The 20,495-nt window shown below is 36.5% G+C and overlaps 1 protein-coding gene across 1 annotated transcript in view; it reads left to right on the top strand.

Annotated features, from left to right (window-relative positions):
* OLA1 (Obg like ATPase 1) overlaps positions 1-20,140 on the top strand; it is a 187,771-nt gene extending 167,631 nt beyond the window's left edge. Inside the window, exons 8-11 of the mRNA XM_045868595.3 lie at positions 13,221-13,361; positions 14,052-14,148; positions 16,194-16,316; positions 19,632-20,140. Coding sequence (XP_045724551.1) covers positions 13,221-13,361; positions 14,052-14,148; positions 16,194-16,316; positions 19,632-19,733 — 463 coding nt within the window. The 3' untranslated portion in view covers positions 19,734-20,140. The remainder of the gene's footprint in view (positions 1-13,220; positions 13,362-14,051; positions 14,149-16,193; positions 16,317-19,631) is intronic.
* Positions 20,141-20,495: the final 355 nt, after the last annotated feature.

Here is a 20,495-nt window from a genome sequence, read left to right as displayed (position 1 = left end):
ATAAATACTGAGCACATTATGCTAAATGAAACAAGCCAATCACATAAGACAAAAACTGTGTGATTTTACTTACAAGAGGTGTCTAAAGTAGTCAAATCATAGAAACAGAAAGGAGAATGGTTGTGAGGGACTGGAGTTGGGGGAGAAAGAGAGGTGTTCAGTGGGTATAAAATACCATTTTGCAAAATGTAAAAGGTCTGGAGATCATTACACAATAGTGTGAATATAGTTAACATTACTGAACTATACATTTAAAAAAGGTTAAGATGGTAAATTTTGTGGGTTTTTTGCCACAATTAAAATTTTTTTAATCAATTGATTATAGGTGTAGGGGCTTTTTTTCTGAACTCTCAATTCTTTTCCATTGGTCTATAGGTCTAGCCTTATGCCAATGCCACATAGTATTGATTACTTGACACACAGTTTTATAGTAAGTTCTGAAATAAGGAATGGTGAACCCTCCAATTTTGGAGGGTTTTTTTCAATATTATTTTGGCTACTCTGTTTTGGCTTTCATTTTTCATATGAATTTTAGGATGGGCTTGTCACTTTCTACACAAAAAGCAGCTGGAATTTTAATAGAATGCATTGAATCTGTGGATCAATTTGGAGAATATTGCCATCTTTAAAAAAAAAAAGATTTTATTTGAGAGAGAGAGAGCAAGCGAGCACAAGCAGGGGGGTAGGGGCAGAGGGCAGAGAGAGGAGCAGATGCCCTGCTCTGAGCAGGGAACCCGATGTGGGACTCGATCCCAGGACCCTGAGATCATGACCTGAGCCGGAGGCAGGTGCTTAACCGACTGAGCCACCCAGGCGCCCCAAGAATATTGCCATCTTAACAACATTCAGTCCTTCAAGTACGAATGCCTTTCCACTTACTTCAGTCTTTAATTTATGTCAATGATGCTTTGTAATTTTCTTGTACAAGTATACTTCTTTTGTTAAATATGTTCCTATCTCAGGTTAGTTTTTATCATTTACAATAGGCCAATCTCAAAAAGACTTGACACTAAAGTTTTCATCATGTTTATGGTACTGTGTTTCTTTGGCACACTACCACTATGACATATGTGTTGCAATTCATGTTCTCTCTCTCCCTCCCACCCCCATGTAAGTCTCATTTCTCATACTATCTACATTCTTAAAACATTAATTTGTGATAGTTAAGTCAAGATTTGTGGCTCTCCATATAAATGTATGTTTTGATTATAGATTGCATCAACCTGGTGTCTTCTTTGTACAAAAGTGAAAGGAAAGATAGTTTATCTCAGAGCCCAATGGCCAGAAGTAATCTCATATCTATAGGATCATAAAATAGTTGGGAAGTTTTTTTGCAGCTGAAAGAGTTTCACAGTCTCAAGCTACAAATATTGGTTTCATACCTCATGACAACTGTAATCATAGGATATTTCTATGTGTAATGTTTAAAGCTAGAATGTAGAAATGCAAAAAAAGAGAGAGAGAGAACAAGATTCAAAAACAGTGGCTGTCAGACATCAGAGCAAAGTGTTGTAAGGGTTAGGTGCAAATCCCATTTGCAGAGATCACAAATCTAGGTTTTCTTGTACAGTCCTGGATTCACAGGTGGTCCAGAAACTGTATTTTGAGAAAATTGCTCTGTAGTATTAAAAATGTACCCTGCTTGGGACCACTCAGTATGAACACAAATCATAACTTAGTAGCCTTGGAGGAGTAAGAAGCATGAGATTTGGGGAACATCTTAAAGTTTGAGGTGCTTCTTTTGGTACATTCACAATAAACCTTGATGGTTTAGACTTGAATTATAGTAATTGAGGCCACAGATTTAACATGGGAATGAAAATAACCCCACTATATTGTGAATTTTGTATAGCCCTACCTGAATTAGGTATGTTTCCCCCACGTTCTGTTGGTATGATTCTTCACTTTGCCATTCTAGCTAATTAGCCTGTATACTTCCAATGGTCAAGTTAGCTATAGTTTACTAATTTCTCAAGGTTGACTCTGGCAGAAGAGACAGGTAAGTAGGGTCTGAAAGAATTGTATATACTTCTGAATGTTCATTTACCTAATCTTTAACTTTCAACTTAATTCATTCCTATTCATTGATCCACCCAGCATCTAACGAGCATCTGCTTATGCCAGGCGCTATTATAAGTGGTGCTGGGAATACTACAGTGAACAAAATATTTAAAAAGTTCCTTGTCCTAATAACTGGGCAAGTAGGTTCATCAATCCTGGGTGGAAGACCATAAACATTAAGAACATAAGTGCTATGAAAAGTCTATGTGAGGGAATAGAGAGTGACAGAAAATAGGAAGAGGTTTTTTTTTCTTTTGAAGATGGTGAACAGTAGAGGGCATCTGGGTGGCTCAGTTGGTTTAGCCTCTGACTCCTGATTTCCGCTCAGGTCATGATTTCAGGACTGTGGGATCAAGCCCCATGTCAGGCTCCTCTCTCAGCAGAGTCTGCTTGTCCCTCACCCTCTGTTCTCCGCCGACGCGTGCGCGCTCGCACTCTCTCTCTCTCTCTCCATTTTTTTAAGAAAAAAAGATGGTGAACAGTAGCATTTAAGCAGAAAGATTTTAGCACTTGTTCAGTTTCTGGCATATGCCATAAAATGGTAGTTTGCCATCTGAAAAGGATCATCTACTTACTCAACTTTAGAGTTGTTAAAAACAACAGAACTTTCTTCTGATGAAATCTGATGCGGAAATTCAACATATAAGAGATCATGATGCAGCTATGGTTGAAATACAAATTGAAGGGTCCACAGCTTCCATGTTCCTTCATCTCTTTCCACCCTTTCCTCTCTTAGCACCTCGGGGGCTCCATTAGGGAACCCAGAACATGGGGAAAACTGCTCATCAGTTTGCAGATGAGTAAATTAAATCTAAGAAACCTTAAGTAGCTGCCTGTAGTCACTTAGGCAGTTCTTAGCCTAAAGCTCTTTCCATCTTATCATCCATTCAGAAAATGTTTGAGCATCTGTGTCAGTGCTATGCTAGGAGAGTTCTGTGGATATATCTGGGAACAAAGAAAGACAAGTCCCGGGGCGCCTGGGTGGCTCAGTCGTTGAGTGTCTTCCTTCAGCTCAGGTCACGATCCCAAGGTCCTGGGATCAAGCCCCACATCAGGTTCCCTGCTCAGCAGAAAGCCTGCTTCTCCCTCTTCCACTCCCCCTGCTTGTGTTCCTGCTCTCGCTATTCTCTCTCTCTGTCAAATAAATAAATAAAATCTTAAAAAAAAAAAAAGTTTTTATTATAGTGGGAGGAGATAAGAAAAATAGACAATTTATAATATAGGGTAGAGTGTGGTAATAGCATCTGTCCATGTGGCAGCTCAGGGAAGGCTCTGCAGGAGCTGGTTTCTTAAATAATAAATTGGAGTTTGACCAGTTAAGAGGAACTGCACTCATATACTTAAATGAAGATAACCCCAAAATGCAGTCATTATCAGTATCAGGGTGCTTTCAGCTATAAATAACAAAGACCATCCTAATACATAATAGTAAGAGCCAAGGTATATGTCTCTAGGGTTGTTTAATTCAGTGTTCCTGGTTTTGGTTTTTTTTTTTTTAAGATTTTATTTATTTATTTATTTATTTATTTATTTATTTATTTATTTGAGAGAGAGTGTGCCAGAGGGGAAGGGCAGAGGCAGAGGGAATGGGAAAGAATCTCAAGCAGACTCCCCTCTGAGTGCAGAGCCTGATGTGGGGCTCAAACTCACGACCTGGAGATCATGACTTGAGTCAGATGCTTAACTGACTAAGTCATCAAGGCGCCCCTCAGTGTTCCTGTTTAATTCAAGGTTGTGATCAAGAAGAAGGGTTTTTCGGGGGCACCTGGGTGGCTCAGATGGTTAAGCGTCTGCCTTTGGCTCAGGTCATGATCCCGGGGTCCTGGGATCGAGCCCCGCATCGGGCTCCCTGCTTGGCGGGGAGCCTGCTTCTCCCTCTCCCTCTACTGTTTTCCCTGCTTGTGCTCTCTCGCTCTCTCTGTCAAATAAATAAATAAAATCTTTAAAAAAAAAAAAAAAAGAAGAAGAAGGGTTTTTCTTATCTTTCCCCACTTCCATTCTTTCGGCCACAAAATGGCTGCTGGAGTTCCAGGGGTAATATCCAGACATAGTGTCCAGTAGAGACTCCCTTCTCTTCTCTGTTTAAGAGCCAAAAGAACCATTCAGAATCTTTTTCTAAAGCCCCTAGGAAGCTTCCCCTCATGCCCCATTGACCAGAACTGGTTCACATGCCCATACTCTAACCCATTGCCAGCTAGAGAATGGGATTATTGTGATTTACTCAGATTAATTGGGATTCATCCTGCTGTTTTCTCCTGTTTATTCATTGAAAGATTTTTTTTTAAAAACAGAGCCTTTTTGCTGAACATAGAAAATATTTCCATACAGTTGTTACATGCTCATCACATAGAGATTAATTGCATATATTATCCTTTTTTAAGCACATTAAGAGTTTAAGAAACCCCAGAGTCACAGTGAGCCAACAGTGTTAGGATAAGTATATCCCAATTGTTCTAATTTGCTTTAAGTTTGTCTGCTTGTCATACACCTGTCGGTTCAGTTTCCTCGTAACCTTCCAATTACTGCTAGAGTCAGAAATCTTGTTAATCCCTGAAATACTGTCTGAACCTGATTTTCATTTATTTGCTGCAAAAGGAATGCACATTTCTCTAGGTTTTATTTCTTTTTATACACACACATGCACACACACACAGGCACACATGTGGTTGGATGTATACAAATGCCATTTTATTGTAGTGACTGCAGAATGAATGGAGTTTTTCAGACGGTGGTTCTGTGAGGTCCTTATAGGAATAATTTGTAGCATAATACCCCACTTACTTGGGGCACCTGGGTGGCTCAGTCGTTAAGCATCTGCCTTTGGCTCAAGTCATGATCCCAGGGTCCTGGGATCGAGCCCTGCGTCGGGCTCCCTGCTCCACGGGAAGCCTGCTTCTTCCTCTCCCACTCCCCCTGCTTGTGTTCCCTCTCTCTGTGTCTCTCTCTGTGTCAAATAAATAAACAAAATCTTTAAAAAAAAAAAAAATACCCCATTTACTTGATAATTTAAATTTCACAAAGTTCTCTCTGTAGGAGTCACTTCTTATAATTTGAATCTAGACTCCAAAGCTAACTTACTACAGATGTTTTTCCAGGTATTGAAGCTTATTAGAATAAGAGAGGTGCAATTATGTCTTATAAAGTAAGAAACTGTTGACCATATAGTAATACTGTCTAAACTAATTATTTTTACTGTGAATCTGAAACTTCTTTGACATTGCAGGGGATTTACAGCAAACATTTTCCTTACACTTCCTGAAATTCTAGTGACTTTTTTCTCCTCTGGTTTCCAACCTAGAAGATGTAAACAGGAACTTTTTTATATTCTCACTCCCCTCATATCGGTGGGATAGGTGTTCAACACGTGCTCAGTTATCAGTCGGTCTGCAGAGTTATCTCAGACATTTTCATCCTTTCAGTTAATGTGCCATCATTTTCAAAGTCCTTTAGTTCAGTGCTTCTGCAAGTTTGACGTGCCTATGAAATGCCCGGGGATCTTGAAAATGCAGATTCTTAGGTTCTACATTTCTGATGGACAGCCGAGTGATGTGACCACACTTTGAGGAACAAAGTTATATTCTTTATCCTGTACAGTTCCATGAAATCAGACAAGAACAGGGAAATTTGAAGTCTATTACATCAAAGAGATGGGAATCTCTTTTGGAATAGGGATTAGATATTTAGACACTAATCAATTAGACTAGAGTTTACTTTTTTTGGTATTTCTTCTTTCTCCCTCCTTCCGCCCCCCCTGCCCCCCCCCCTCCAGCCACTAACTTCCTTAGCTCCATTCTAATAACTTTATTCAAAGAATTCTGAAGAGTTGGGGGTGCCTGGGTGGCTCAGTTGGTTAAGCGACTGCCTTCGGCTCAGGTCATGATCCTGGAGTCCCAGGATCGAGTCCTGCATCAGGCTCCCTGCTCAGCAGGGAGTCTGCTTCTCCCTCTGACCCTCCCCCCTCTCATGTGAGCTCTCTCTCTCTCTCTCTCATTCTCTCTCTCAAATAAATAAATAAAATCTTAAAAAAAAAAAAGAATTCTGAAGAGTTGGGATTTTGGATTTTCTAGAGCTCATTTTTTGGCCTTGAATGAATATTGTTTATAGGAGGATATATTTCAGTTTGTACATTGTTTTGTATTAATTTTAGTATTAATAATTCTAGTGTTATTGTCATTTGTGAAAGAACTGGATTAATTAATGTTTATGTCATCCATAAGAGGATAATCTTATCTTCCATAGCCTTATTTCTTTTTCTTTTAGAACACTGTAAATTTACATTAATTTGCAGTGATAATGTTTGGAAATGGAAAAAAGGAATGTGATATTTTAAAGTCATTCTTTGGCACTCTGGGCAATTCTAATAGACATGAGAGTAAACCTGCAAGGGAAGAGACTGGAAATGACCTCAGTGTTTTTCAGTGCCTCCTGGATTTATGGTACATCCATACCATGAACAACATGAGAGGAACTAACTTAGTAAAGGCCGAGTCCTTAATAACATTGACTGAATGATGTTAAATCACTCGGTGAACTAGCCCTAGATCCTCCTTTGTGTAAGTTGCATCATTTTATGAATATTGACATACGGTTCTTGCCAGCACTTACATTGAGTCACAAGCAAGATCTTACTGCTGAATTTTTTAAAAGACCTATATTCAAACAAAAAATTATGTAGGTTGTACATAAGAATCTAATATTATCATATGTAACAGTTTTAAAGATTTTAAATACAGTTTGATATTACAAACTAGAATGAACAGATTTGAGAGAGTTTTAATGTTCAGCAAAGATATTATAAGTGGTAATATAACTTGGCTTTAGTGCTGGGTTGAGCCATCCTTAAGGATTTTTAGAAAATATAATCAGAATTTAATAGCTAGGAGGTAGTTGAGTGGCTATATGGACATGAAGTGTAGAAAAAAGTTAAAGTTCTTATTAAAGTATGAAGGGTTTTTTTTGAAGTTGTATTTATTTAAGTAATCACTACACCCCACATGGGGCTCCAACTCACGACCCCCAAAATCAAGAGTCGCACGCCTTCCAACGGAGCCAGCCAGGTGCCCCTTAAAATACGTTAGAGAAAATTATCTCAGGGGCTTATTTTAAGTTGTAAGAATTTAGTTTTATGTAGAATATCAAATAGCACCATTGGGATTGTCCTATTTCCTACTATAAAGGTAAGGATTATTTTGTGAAACCTATGTCAATTTGATTATGTGTATAAAAACAATATGTCTGTGCACCATATGTTTGAATCAAGTATAAAATCAATTTCTTCCTGTGGGTAATGTTCAAAAAAAGTTTGAAAGCTGTTGATTAGAACACAATAGAATAGATTTCAATCCAGTATGGAGAGCTTTCAGTTAAGATGATGGACTTAGCCAGTACAGGAAGCTCCATTCTTATTCATAATATATAGAAACACCAGAGAAAATAACCAGAAAAGGATGGTCTTGATGATGGTGTGGTATTTTTAGAACACACAGAAGGACTTAAAAGCAAGTAAGGGATTTTCTAGGTGCCAAAAACAAAGAGGAAACTCAGTGAGAGTAGAGAGTGAAATCAATAGAGTATGGCCGTCAGGGAAAAAACCCAGCTAATATATGATCTAAAGACCTTGGCGGGCATAGGAATAAGAGTCAAGGCATAGGCCCCAGACTGCAGGTGCTGGAATGAGGCGCACTCATAAAGCCCAGAAAAAGCTATCCTTCCCATGATCAGATACTAGAGAACCTCCCATTCCCAGCCATCTGGACAAAGGAAGAACCTGTACTGTCAGGAATTCGAGACTAGGACGGCACTATGAGAAGTAGGGGGCCTTAATTTGCATTACCAATAACCTAGTGCAGAAGCACTAAGCCTTTAAATGATCCAGAGCCCACGACTCTCCATAGGTCTTTCCCTGGAAGAACAAGCACAAAACTACCCCATAGATATATCTCTAAACACAGGGGACCACAGACTCCCTTGGAGCTTGATTACTGCTGCCAAATGACCACACACCCCAAAACAGCACAGCACATACACAGGAACCAACTGTTGTGAGAGGCTGCTAGCAGATGATTAATGGTGAGAGGCAGAGTTTTACCCAAGAAACAGGAAGTAATTAGGGCATCCCAGAAAGAACTTTTAAATTAATCTGTTTAAAATATGGAAAGGGACTTAAGAATTCATGGAGGGCCTGGGTGGCTCAGTCGTTAAGCGTGTCTGCCTTCCGCTCCGGTCATGATCACAGGGTCCTGGGATCGAGCCCCACGTCAGGCTCTCTGCTCAGCAGGAAGCCTGCTTCTCCCTCTCCCACTCCCCCTGCTTGTGTTCCTGCTCTCGCTGTCTCTCTCTGTCAAATAAACAAAAAACAAAATCTTTCAAAATAAATAAAATAAAATATGGAAAGGGACTAAGAATTCATTAAATGAGTAAAATATTACTTAAAAAGAGCAGGTAGATTTGAAGGAGAAACAAATATAATTTTTAGAAATAAAATTAGGGGCACCTGGGTGGCCATTCAGTTAAGCATCCAACTCTTGATTTTGGCTCAGGTCATGATCTCAGGGTCATGGGATGGAGCCCTGTGTTATGCTTGAGATTCTCTCCTTCTCTCTCTGCTCCTCCCCACCCCCTCAAATAAATAAATAAATCTTGGGATGGGGGAGAAATATGTGGACATGCTTTAAAAAAAAAGAAGTAAAATTAGTATCTGGGAAAAGAAATACAAACAATGTAAATGAACCTATCAAATTATGGAATCTGGAATTTCAGGACTCGCTAAGAAGGTCAGATTCTAAGAGCAAAGGTAAATTTGAGACATGATCTTTTGGAAATCTAATACTAATTTATTTATTTTTTTTTAAAGATTTTATTTATTTATTTGACAGAGACAGACAGCGAGAGGAGGAACACAAGCAGGGGGAGTGGGAGAGGGAGAAGCAGGCCTCCCGCCGAGCAGGGAGCCCGATATGGGACTCGATCCCAGGACCCTGGGATCATGACCTGAGCCGAAGGCAGTCGCTTAACCAACTGAGCCACCCAGGCGCCCTAATACTAATTTAATATTAAAGATCTCATTCTGCCAAGCAATCTAACCTCACAACCTGGCAGTGTATCTCAAAGTGTCATCCTTTTCGTCTTAAAACTGATTGTTCCTGCTTTGTCCCCTTGCTTATGGAATGATTACTAGAGAGAAAAATACGACTAGTGGCAATTCCTCTTTCCGTTTGTCACTCATAGACTTTAGGGAAATCAACTTGGCTCTGGCTCCTTATCAAGAGAAAGATGGGCCCCCTTGCAGTAATCTGTTTATATAAATTTGCAAAATGAATATTATCAAAGTCTTTACAGTTTAACTCTTTGGAAGTGTACTGTCTTTACTGTTTTGTCTCCCCTCATATAATTTGATATTCTATGACAATATCATCATCATTATCATTTTATTATTTTGGTCTCTAACAACTGGATAGTTTTCCTTAGACATTTGCTAACATTTGTATATGGAGATTATTATTGAGTCACTTTGACAGAATGTACTTGAAATTGTTTTTCTAGTAGTGGTACTGAGCCCAACTTTGATTTTCCATATTCCTCATGTGCTGGTAGCACACATTTTTAGATGACTAACTATAGTTTGGGGTATGGTTTGTAGCAATAGAATAGACATTTTTCTGCAAAAAGGTAACTGGTCCCAATGGGGTTCAAACTTGTGATCTTGGCCTCATTATCACACTTTTGTAACCATCAGACCTAATAGATATTATGATATGTATTTCAGTCTGTAATCTCAAAACTGAGTACTATTTTTTTATTACCCAAGGTTTATTTCAAATATGTAATTAAAAATCACTTTGGGACATTTCTCACTTTTGTTTGATAGTAAAAGTAACAAAAGTAAAGCAGACAGCCAAAGAACCTAACTCACTTTTCATCTTCCCTGTGTTTTCTATGACAGTGAAAGTCACAAAAGTGAAGCTTGCAGGCAAAGAGCCTAACTCACTTTACGGAGAGTGCTCCGGTACCTTTTTCTTTCAGTGAGGCTATAGCAGGTCTGATGTCAGTCACTTTAGAGACCTTTAGACCTCAGTGCTCATTTATTGCTAAAATGTACCAGCTCTGCTTCTGCATTATGAAGATCATCTGTCAACACTTTGAGATATTCTCCTTTGTTATTAAGCTTGTGATGCTCTACACTGTCAGGTTTTTTGCCAATTATAGTTAAGGTACAATGGTGTATTCACCAGATCAAAGTCTCACATTGGCGGTAGAGGAATGATTTGTAAGTCTTTATTCATCTGAATTGTACAATAGAACACCTGAGGAATGCAAATAATCCTTCTGAGGACTCTGCAGGAAAGGCTGTTAAAATGACAGGGTAGAACTATTGTTATTCTGAATTGATGTTTTAGCCAAAGTAATTATTCTTATCTTGTTGTTTCATAACAGTTCTGGTTTTATTAGTTATGTTGACCATATTTATGAAACAAAATGTGTGTGATATTTTTATATTATCCTTTTACCTAGGCTTGTTTTATTTCATTTTCAATGAATCTATATTTGCTATAGATCTTTATATATATATATGTGTGTGTGTGTATATATATGTGTATATATATATACTTGATTCTGACTTATATAATAAATGTATGTTACTAAACCATATCGTTTTGTTTGAACAGTGTAAGTCTGTGAAGTAACTTAGAATCTCATAATGTTATTATAGGCAGAATTATCAGTTTAAATTTTCCCCTTTTTGGGGTGCCTGGCTGGCTCAGTCTGTGGAGTGTGCAACTCTTGATCTCAGGGTTGTGAGTTCGAGCCCCACGTTGGGTGTAGAGATTACTTAAAAAATCAAATCTTTAAAAAAAATAGCAAAAATAAAAACAGATTTTCCCTTTTTCCTTAACCTGTCCTTTATAATTTTGAATAAGAAAATATCTGGTTGGATTTCCTATTTTAAAGGACACATACTTTATTCCAAAATAAATCTTAGGGATTGGTCCATTCTTTCAGGATGTGACCAAAGGAAAAAAAAATATTATGAAGATCAAAAACTACTGGTAACATTAAATAAGTAAATTATAGGTTAGCCTTATATAACAAACATGTACAAACTATTATGTGACTTTTTCATTCCCCTATCCCATCCTAAACCCTACTTGGTAGGCCATATTCTTTATTTTATAATAACTGATCCCCTGCCATTTTCTTTGATAGATGAGTTTTGATGAATTTGTGCTTTAGTTTTTGTGTTTCTTTTCCCCTGTTGTGACATTTACACTGATTATTTAAAGAATTCCTGCCAGTTTTTTGCCATAATAGCTATTAAAACCTTGGTATAAATGTGGGAGCTCATAGAATTATATAAGACTATTGTATGCATTAATATTTTTAACATAAGTTTCTGTGAAATCTATATTCACTTACATACTAAACCCTATTCCAGAATCATAGGCATAGGGGTGGCGCCTGGGTGGCTCAGTCAGTTAAGTGTCTGCCTTCGGCTTAGGTCATAATCCGCGGGTCCTGGGATGGAACCCTGCATCGGGGCTCCCTCTCCATCTGCCCCTACCCACCCCCTGCCTTGTTCTTTCTCTTTCTCAAATAAATAAATAAAGTCTTAAAAAAAAAAAAAAGAATTATAGGCATATAATCTATAATTATCTGAGAATGAAAATTAGCAATAGTAACTACTGTTATTATTAACAGTAATAATCATAATAGTAATGCTGTTTCCTGTATGCCAGGCTTTTCCAGGTTCATTACAATATAATGTGTACTACAATTATCTCCACTTTTATGGGTGAGGAAACTGAGATTTAGAAGGGTTTGATAACCTGCCCAGAAATAAAGAGCTAGCAAAGTAGTAGTAGAATCAGAACCTGGTTAATGTATTCACTACACTTATTTCATTTATGTTCTAACTACTGCTTTGCCAAAATAACCCATGATCTGGAAGGGAAAAAAAAAAAAAAACACTCAATAACATCTTTTCTGGTATCAACCTGGTGTCTATTCCCTAACTGATTGGGCTTTCCAAACCCTTTGTGATTAAAGGAATTTATTTCCTCTGCAGTTCTCTTGCAAAAGTAAGAACAGTGTAGATACAATCAACTAGGTTTGTAAATGTGCATTTCTGGATGTGTTTGTTTTGATAACAAAAATCTCCCTCAAATTCTTAATCTCAGGAAACAAACGGAGGGTTGCTAGAGTGGTGGGGGGTGGGAGGGATGGGGTGGCTGGGTGACAGACATTGGGGAGGGTATGTGCTATGGTGAGCGCTGTGAATTGTGTAAGACTGTTGAATCACAGACCTGTACCTCTGAAACAAATAGTACAGTATATGTTAAAAAAAAAAAAAAAAAGAAGAAGAAGATAGCAGGAGGGGAAGAATGAAGGGGGGAAATCGGAGGGGGAGACGAACCATGAGACTGTGGACTCTGAGAAACAAACTGGGGGTTCTAGAGGGGAGGGGGGTGGGAGGATGGGTTGGCCTGGTGATGGGTATTAAAGAGGGCACGTTCTGCGTGGAGCACTGGGTGTTATACGCAAACAATGAATCATGGAACACTACATCAAAAACTAATACTAATGATGTAATGTATGGTGATTAACATAACATAATAATAATAAAAAAAAAAAATCTCCCTCAAAGCCAGGTACAACTGTAAGCTCTTGTTAGTCCAGGAGGGAACTGACCTAGGCATATAAATATCTGGGTGGAACAAATGATTTATTTGGCAAAAACTCTTCAAAATTAGCTGGCACTTCTTAGATGTGGTTCCTATACAAACAGAACTTAATGTTTTTGCTTCTTAAAAATTTACTTTGTAAAGTAAGGAAAACAATAAATCATAAAATTGAGGTTTTCAAGGACACAGGTGTTAATGCTGAATAAATGTAGTGTAACTTGAAAAAGTTTTATAATATTTGTATAATCGTTCGTACAGATAATGTGCTAGAGTAAAACTAGATTACAGTAAAATCTTAATGGCATATACCTGAAGCAATTGCTGCCTGTTAATGCCTTGACCTTGGAAAGCTATACACAAAAAGATGGCATCATAAAACCGTGCAATTCTTATGAATATGTATGTGCTACTTGATAATAATGAATGTGGTACAGTCATGCATGCACTACAAGATAATGTTGTGCCCTTTTTTGTCTACAGGTTGATAAAAATTAAAGAGTGGGTGGACAAGTATGACCCAGGTGCCTTGGTCATTCCTTTTAGTGGGGCCTTGGAACTCAAGTTGCAAGAATTGAGCGCTGAGGAGAGACAGAAGTATCTGGAAGCGAACATGACACAAAGGTTAATTAGCATTCATTTTCCCTACACTTTATTATCAACTATTTCCTTGCAGTAATTTAATTGCTTGCGCTGATAGAATAATAAATGACAGAGTAATTACCATTATAAAGAGGGAATCTTCTCCTTTCTTTACCATGAGACAGAGTGAAAAGATTTATTTTAAATTAAGTTTTTAACTGTCATCTGTCATCTCTGTACAGTGTTTTAATTATAACATAGGTATTAGTTATGTATATTTTTGAGAGGGAATGATCGCCAAAACTCTTTCGTCATGTTCAGTGGGGGAGGGGAAAGGGTGAATCAGTTGCCTTAATTTTTTCTGAGTAACACTAATATATTGTTTAAACATTGGATTTCAATCAAATAATTTCACTTTTATGACCTGTGTCCTGGAAATAATTAATATTGGAGGAAAGTAGTCATAGAATGGCTAGATCAAATTTTTCTTTTTTTTATAGTAAATAATTCAAAATGATATATTCAGAATAATACAATTAAAACCAATTTTAGAAGGGATTTTTTTTAGAAACAGTTATATGCTTTCAGGCCTCTTCAAGTGTATTATGGAAGATGAATGGTCATTTACTAATATCTTTAACATTTCTGCTTGAACTGAATAATTTTAGCTCTATATTGATCTCTGGCACAATCAACTTATATGTTGAGTGAATTTGTTTCATTTTATTTCAGCGCTTTGCCAAAGATCATTAAGGCTGGGTTTGCAGCACTCCAACTAGAATACTTTTTCACTGCAGGCCCAGATGAAGTACGTGCATGGACCATCAGGGTAAGATTCATACTTATTCATCAGCTATATCCAGTTCCACACTATTGAATTCAGATTGATATCACTGACTTTGAAGTTTGTCATGGTGGCGGTTAGCTAGTCATTACAGATGAGGTTTTTGTCCAGGATAACTTTAATTATTTGTGAGCTGCTGAACAGTGAAAGTGGAGCGGCATTGATTGAGGCAGGTAACAATTGATTCTGCCTATTACATAGTCTGAATTTCTTCATCCTGTAGAATCTGTCTACCCTCCTCCTGTGGTCAGAGATAAGACGCACCAGTATTGTGCTTGCTTAATCTGTGTGACTGGGTTTGTCTGCAGTGAAATTGATGTTGCTTTTCATTTTGTATTCGCTAAGTTTGTTTGGGTTGCGGGTGGTTCTTTCCTCCTTTGCTTTGCTCGGATTACATTTTCAGCAATAAAAGCAATATGACATCATTATGCTCTTCATAGATATACAGTTGGGCTCAAAGAGCTAAACTCAGTGTGTAATAATTCATGCTTTTTTATTTGAATTCATAGAAGTGGTGTTTATTTTTGCGGTGTTATATATTCAATCTTTCTTCTTTAAAAATGTGATATGTACTTTAAATATTGATGTATACTGATTACGATGAGAAAGAATGACTAATTTATTCCCAGAGGACAATAGAAACTGTGAACTGTAATGGCTTGCTTTTAAATGTAAATATATTGTAATATGGTAGTTACTACTGAAAAATATTTTTAAATATATGTAGTCCCAAATAGCGTTACGGAATATAAAAACAATGTCAGAACTTTCAGAAATATTCAGTGTCTTATGGATTCTTTTATTATGCCTTTTTTAGTATATGCTCCATGATAAATTTTAGTGCTGTTTTGATTTCTGTTTTCACTATCATAATTTATCGTTACATTTATTTTGATTTAATAAGGATAGAATCACGGAGGCAGTTCAACATAACGTTAAATGTGTTGTGTGAATAAGAGATTCACTTTTATTCCTTCTCCCCTTTGTAAAAAAATGTTTGATTGACTTCTAACCAAGGTCCTTTTATATAGACTTAGAAAATAATGTCAAAGCAAATCCAAGTTGGTAAACAAATTGCCACGGTTTATTTTCACTATATATTTTAGAGCCTTAAAACTTCCAAACTTAAGTATATGCAGCAGGGAAGATAACATGTTCTGGGCTTGAAAGTGTGAAAGCTGGTTTATCTTAAGACTGATTGTAAGTATCCATGATTTAATGTGCTGAGATATTTAGTCAGGTAAGCATCAGTGAGTAGCCGTATTAGCCCAATACATCTTTTATTGTAAAAACTGTGCTTTATACTGTCAGACCCCTTATCACTTTCACATGCTTTATTAAGCAGCCTTTAGGTCACCATTATTTCTCAAATTTCTCTCCATGGTTGTGTGTGTCCGGAATGTATGTCCTTGTACTTTAACATATGGAGCAATTATAAGACATTTTTCTTCCCATATCAACTTGAATTTTCCTTCCTGATGGTTAGAGGCAGCATGTATTATGTTACATGTTTGAAAATTTTATTACTAAAATTTTATGAGAATTTCTAAATTATTTGCTGAACATAGATTATATGATTTGTTGGAAATGTCTTTAAAATGTCCCTTTATATATTGATTTTTATATGTTCTTTAGGGGAGCTGAAATTTTAAGCCTTTTTATCTTTTTAAAACCTTTGATAATTCAGCTTGAAAGTTACTTGAAAATCCTTATTTTTTTCCACTGTGAAGAATAGAAAATCGAAATGAAACCGACACCAAAACTAGACCACTGCATCTAAATCAATACAACTGGATGACTGTTAGGAAAAACAAAGCTATGCTTTAATGTCTACTGATCTGTCTGTGCTAAAATCTGCTGCACAGACAGTGCCCAGTGTTAAAAATGTACTAATTGTATACCTGACATCTTAACCATACTGTTAAACTAAGTTTAAGTTGAACCCCACTGCAGATCAGAGAAAAGAAACTCTACGCTTACAGTCAATCATCTTAAATGCAATTAGTTTTCTCTGGTCTTTCTTCTCAAAGAAAGGGACGAAGGCTCCTCAAGCTGCAGGAAAGATCCACACAGATTTTGAAAAAGGATTCATTATGGCTGAAGTAATGAAATACGAAGATTTTAAAGAGGAAGGTTCTGAAAATGCGGTCAAGGTAAGGAATTATTTTCTGGTTTTGTATTGATAATTTTTACTAATATGAAAATACTCATGAGTAAAATGAATGATAACTGTCTTTTAAAATGTGTGTCAGGGTTTAGTGTTACTGTCAGCTGATTGCAAAGCTGTAGGTGTTTACATGCTTTTAGATAATTTTTAAAATGTGTGAATTGTCAGTATATTTGTGTTGTATATTAATATATTTCTAAAACTGAAAATAAAAATAGTTTTAGGTAACTATAAATAATTTCAAAGAGTTTGTTCACTAAATGCCAATGAAAAATTATACTTAGTACCTTTTGAATATCCGAAATAGAAGTAGTATGTATATGCTTATAATTAATTCAAGGAAAGGGACAGGAATTTAGTTAAATAAAACCTGTTCTTGCTAAAACTTCATAGTTGTACTTTTTTTTTTTTTTTTAAGATCTTTGGGAATTTGATTTGCTTTCTCAACACTAGAGGGCAGGTCCAAAATTGTGCTTTATTTTAGCTAATAAGTATAATTTGATTTGCAGCCACTAACAATGAAGCATTGCTCTACATGAGTAATAAATGATTTTTTTTAAATGTAAATTCTGCTGCAAGCTTAATTTTGTTTGGCTTTATTAGGTTTTACTTGGCAAAATCTAGTACTAGGTCATCTCTAATCGATAAATAGGTCAAGTGATTAAACTGACATTGTAGGAAGGCTTCTTTATCTTTAGTTTCATTTGATATTTGAAGACTACTCTAGAAAATATTGCAGAAGTTAAAGAGGTCTCTCTTGTGTTTACTATTTCATAATTTGAAAGGAGTGCAAAAAAGTTTATTTCAAGTTTAGTTTATTCTCATTGGTAATCATTGGAAAAATCATACTGAACAGCAGGACTTTAATAGAACTGTTGGAACCCCAGGAAGAAGAGGGAAAAATCTTGGTATAATTGGTTCAATGTAGAATGAGAGCCATTTTGTTTTCTTAAGTGGAGTGAAAGAAGTTACATTTTATAACTAAACAAAGTCATTAACTTTTTAATGGTGTCATTTGTATTGATAGATAGGTAAGCAAATATTGAGATTGAACTTTGTCAGGAATACTAATTAGACTTGAAAAATCTGATTATTTTTCAACATGCTACATCATGTTGGCATATATATTTTTCATAGAGTAAAGATTAAAATAAGGATATTTTTCTATTACTAGAATTCAGGAACCGATGCTTCTTTTCTATACTCTCATGTACAAACCTGTTTTACCAATCTTTAATCAATGTCCATGTTGTAATAAACTTGAAAGATATATAAATTGGGAATGCTTCCTTGTACAAAATAGAGAAACCTTATAATATGTAATAAAATAATATTTCTTGCTTTTAGAAATGCTTTACACTAACTGGAAGCTTTAATACTGTGAATTAGAAAAGATTGACCTCTGGCTTTTCAGCTTAGAATACCATTAAGTATTTGGTACGGTTTTTAATTTCCAAAACTAACATTTCAGAATTTGAACTCCAAGTAAAGTAAAACACTTATGAATCGCTTTTGCTGTCTTATTCAACAAATATTTACTTGTATATTATCAAGTAGGTTTCAGGTTTGAGAGCAAGATTGTGTGTGTGTGTGTATATTTCTAACACCAGTGCAGCATAACTAATTTAATGCCAGCACTGTGAACTATATACTGAATAGCTCTGTGTGGGCTTTGTAGTCTACAGGGATATCACATTATTAGCAATCATATCTGCTTAGGCAAAGCTGGCTTCTACAGATGGCTGCTTTCAAGTGCAAATGAACTGGTTAGACGTGTCTTGTTTAATACATACTCAAGATTCACAAATGGGTATTGATTTTTTTTTTCAACCAGTGTTTCTGATAGCAGTGGAAATGGATTAAATGGTCTCTAGAGAATTTAAAGGAACACTGTCACCTTTAATTAGTAGTAAACTTGAGTGGTAACAAAGTATATAAACTTACATTAATATGTCATGTCAATATGTATTTGATTTACATTGTCTCTATAGTTTTATAACAGTGGGCTTTAGATTCTCAAAATAAGTAGCATATGGCCTTCAATATATCACGTCTTTACAGAAATCATGTGAATGTGGGTATGTGCGTGTATGTGTATATCTGTATCTTTTAGAATGTTAGGGTATCTTGGTTTTTTAAAAAGTTAGCTCCAGTTTAATAGCACAGTATCGGTAGGTGATTTTTAATATGTAGTCTAGACATTTGAAAATGTGCTTACTAGGGCTCTGTGATCTGGTTTGTTGATTTTAACCTCAGATGTACGATCTTTGTTAGGGTTATTTCTGATTAGTATAATTGCACTTGACTTTGAACATCCTTATCAATATCTTCAAAGAGAAGTACTAATCTTATTGGGCAGAAGTTTCACGTTCCCAGTAAATTCTAGCAGAAAGAAAATACTTGGGAGAATTTTTTCCGAAAGATCCTCGAGTTCTCATTGTTGAGTGGTCGATGGTGGGGTCATGTGGGACTGTGTCAGCTGTGTGCGATGTTAAGTGTAGGTGCCGAAGAGCCTGTTGTGCTTGGATGAAGTGTGTGTGCTGTGCCTGGGGTGAACCTGGGTCTCTGGGACTGCTGCTTGTTGGGGTTAGAATTACTGGTGGATTGCGCTTCTGGATCTGCATACCAGCAGGTGGAATCGTTTGCTTTGCCGACTAATTTGCGAGTGGGAAAAGTCTCTCTCTTTGCAGTTCCAACCTGTTAGAGTCTGCTTGTAACTAGGGCCCGTAGTCAAAAAACTTCTTCGTGGTGAATTCTAGCACACACCACTGTGTGTGGCCATTGTCGAGACTAAATAAAAAACTACAAGGAAATAATTTAAAATCTGTACATTAAGATTGAGAATAGTTTTCCTTGTAGCAAACTCGTTTTGGCATCACCAGTATCACCAAATAATTTCCTTAAGAGAATAAGCAGCTTCAAACTAGTTATATAGTCTTTTCTTCCTGCCTAGTTTGATCTGTTTTGTTACAGTGACTTGCCGGATGTTTGCAGACACATCAGAAATGTACCATAAACAGCATGTAATGAAACTTAATGATATTGGTATAATTACATTTATGTACCCACAATTTAGTAGAGAATACATTATGATTATGTACGTATGGAAAATCTAGTTCTGCCCAAATCAGGAATACTGTGCTTCTCTCCAAGTCTAGTTTTGAACTTACGTATTTTCCTGTATTTCTTTTTTTGTTTAATATGACCCAAGAAATAGAATACTTTTTGCATCTGATGCTCTCGTTTACCTCATGTATTTCATTGTAAGATAACCCATTTCCTCTCTATCTCTTCTTTACAGGCTGCTGGGAAGTACAGACAACAGGGCAGAAATTATATTGTTGAAGATGGAGATATTATCTTCTTCAAATTTAATACACCTCAGCAACCGAAGAAGAAATAAATTTTAGTATTGTTCAGATAAATGTACAACCTCCAAAAATGGATATGATTTTTTTAAATCAACATTTCTGAAAACTGAGGGGAAAATAAAGTTGGGGGATGGGAATCTTCTAAAAACAGAATTATTTTTGTTTTAAAATTAAAATACTGTGTACCTCCAATGAAATGCAAGTTCACTGAATGTGAACAGCTTTGCTTTTCACGTGATTAAGACCCTACTCCAAATTGTAGACGCTTTTCAGGAACCATATTACTCTCATGATACTTCATTAATCTCCATCATGTATGCCAAGCCTGACACATTTGACAGTGAGGACAATGTGGCTTGCTCCTTTTTGAATCTACAGATAATGCATGTTTTACAGTACTCCAGATGTCTACACTCAATAAAACATTTGACAAAACCAGCCTTGGTGTGTTTGGGGATGTCTGTATTGACTGACTGTGGTGTGCTGAATGCGATACGGCACCTGGTGGCTGCTGATTACAGAATTTTAAGGCGTGTGTATGACTAACTGGCAGTGTGGGGCAGCTGCAATTGTATCTTAAAAGTGAGTCTTTCATGGGAGTCAGAAGAACAGTATACCAGGGATTTGTCTCAAGGAGGTTAGTTAATTTGTAGATGGACATTTTTTGAAAGATGATAGCAATGGCGTTACGAAGGGTATAACATAGATAGACTGTGACCAAGAAGAAAACAATGCTGGGAAGAAAACTCTGCTTCAAAAATTAAGGGATTTTCGGTGGTGGTTCTGACTGTACA

Source organism: Mirounga angustirostris, unplaced genomic scaffold, assembly GCF_029215605.1.
Source record: "Mirounga angustirostris isolate CCGP_5_RB_7025 unplaced genomic scaffold, mMirAng1.0.hap1 SCAF_3, whole genome shotgun sequence".
Lineage (NCBI taxonomy): Eukaryota > Metazoa > Chordata > Mammalia > Carnivora > Phocidae > Mirounga > Mirounga angustirostris.
The sequence above is the reverse complement of the archived record's forward strand: the minus strand, read 5'-3'. Positions and strand labels throughout refer to the sequence as shown.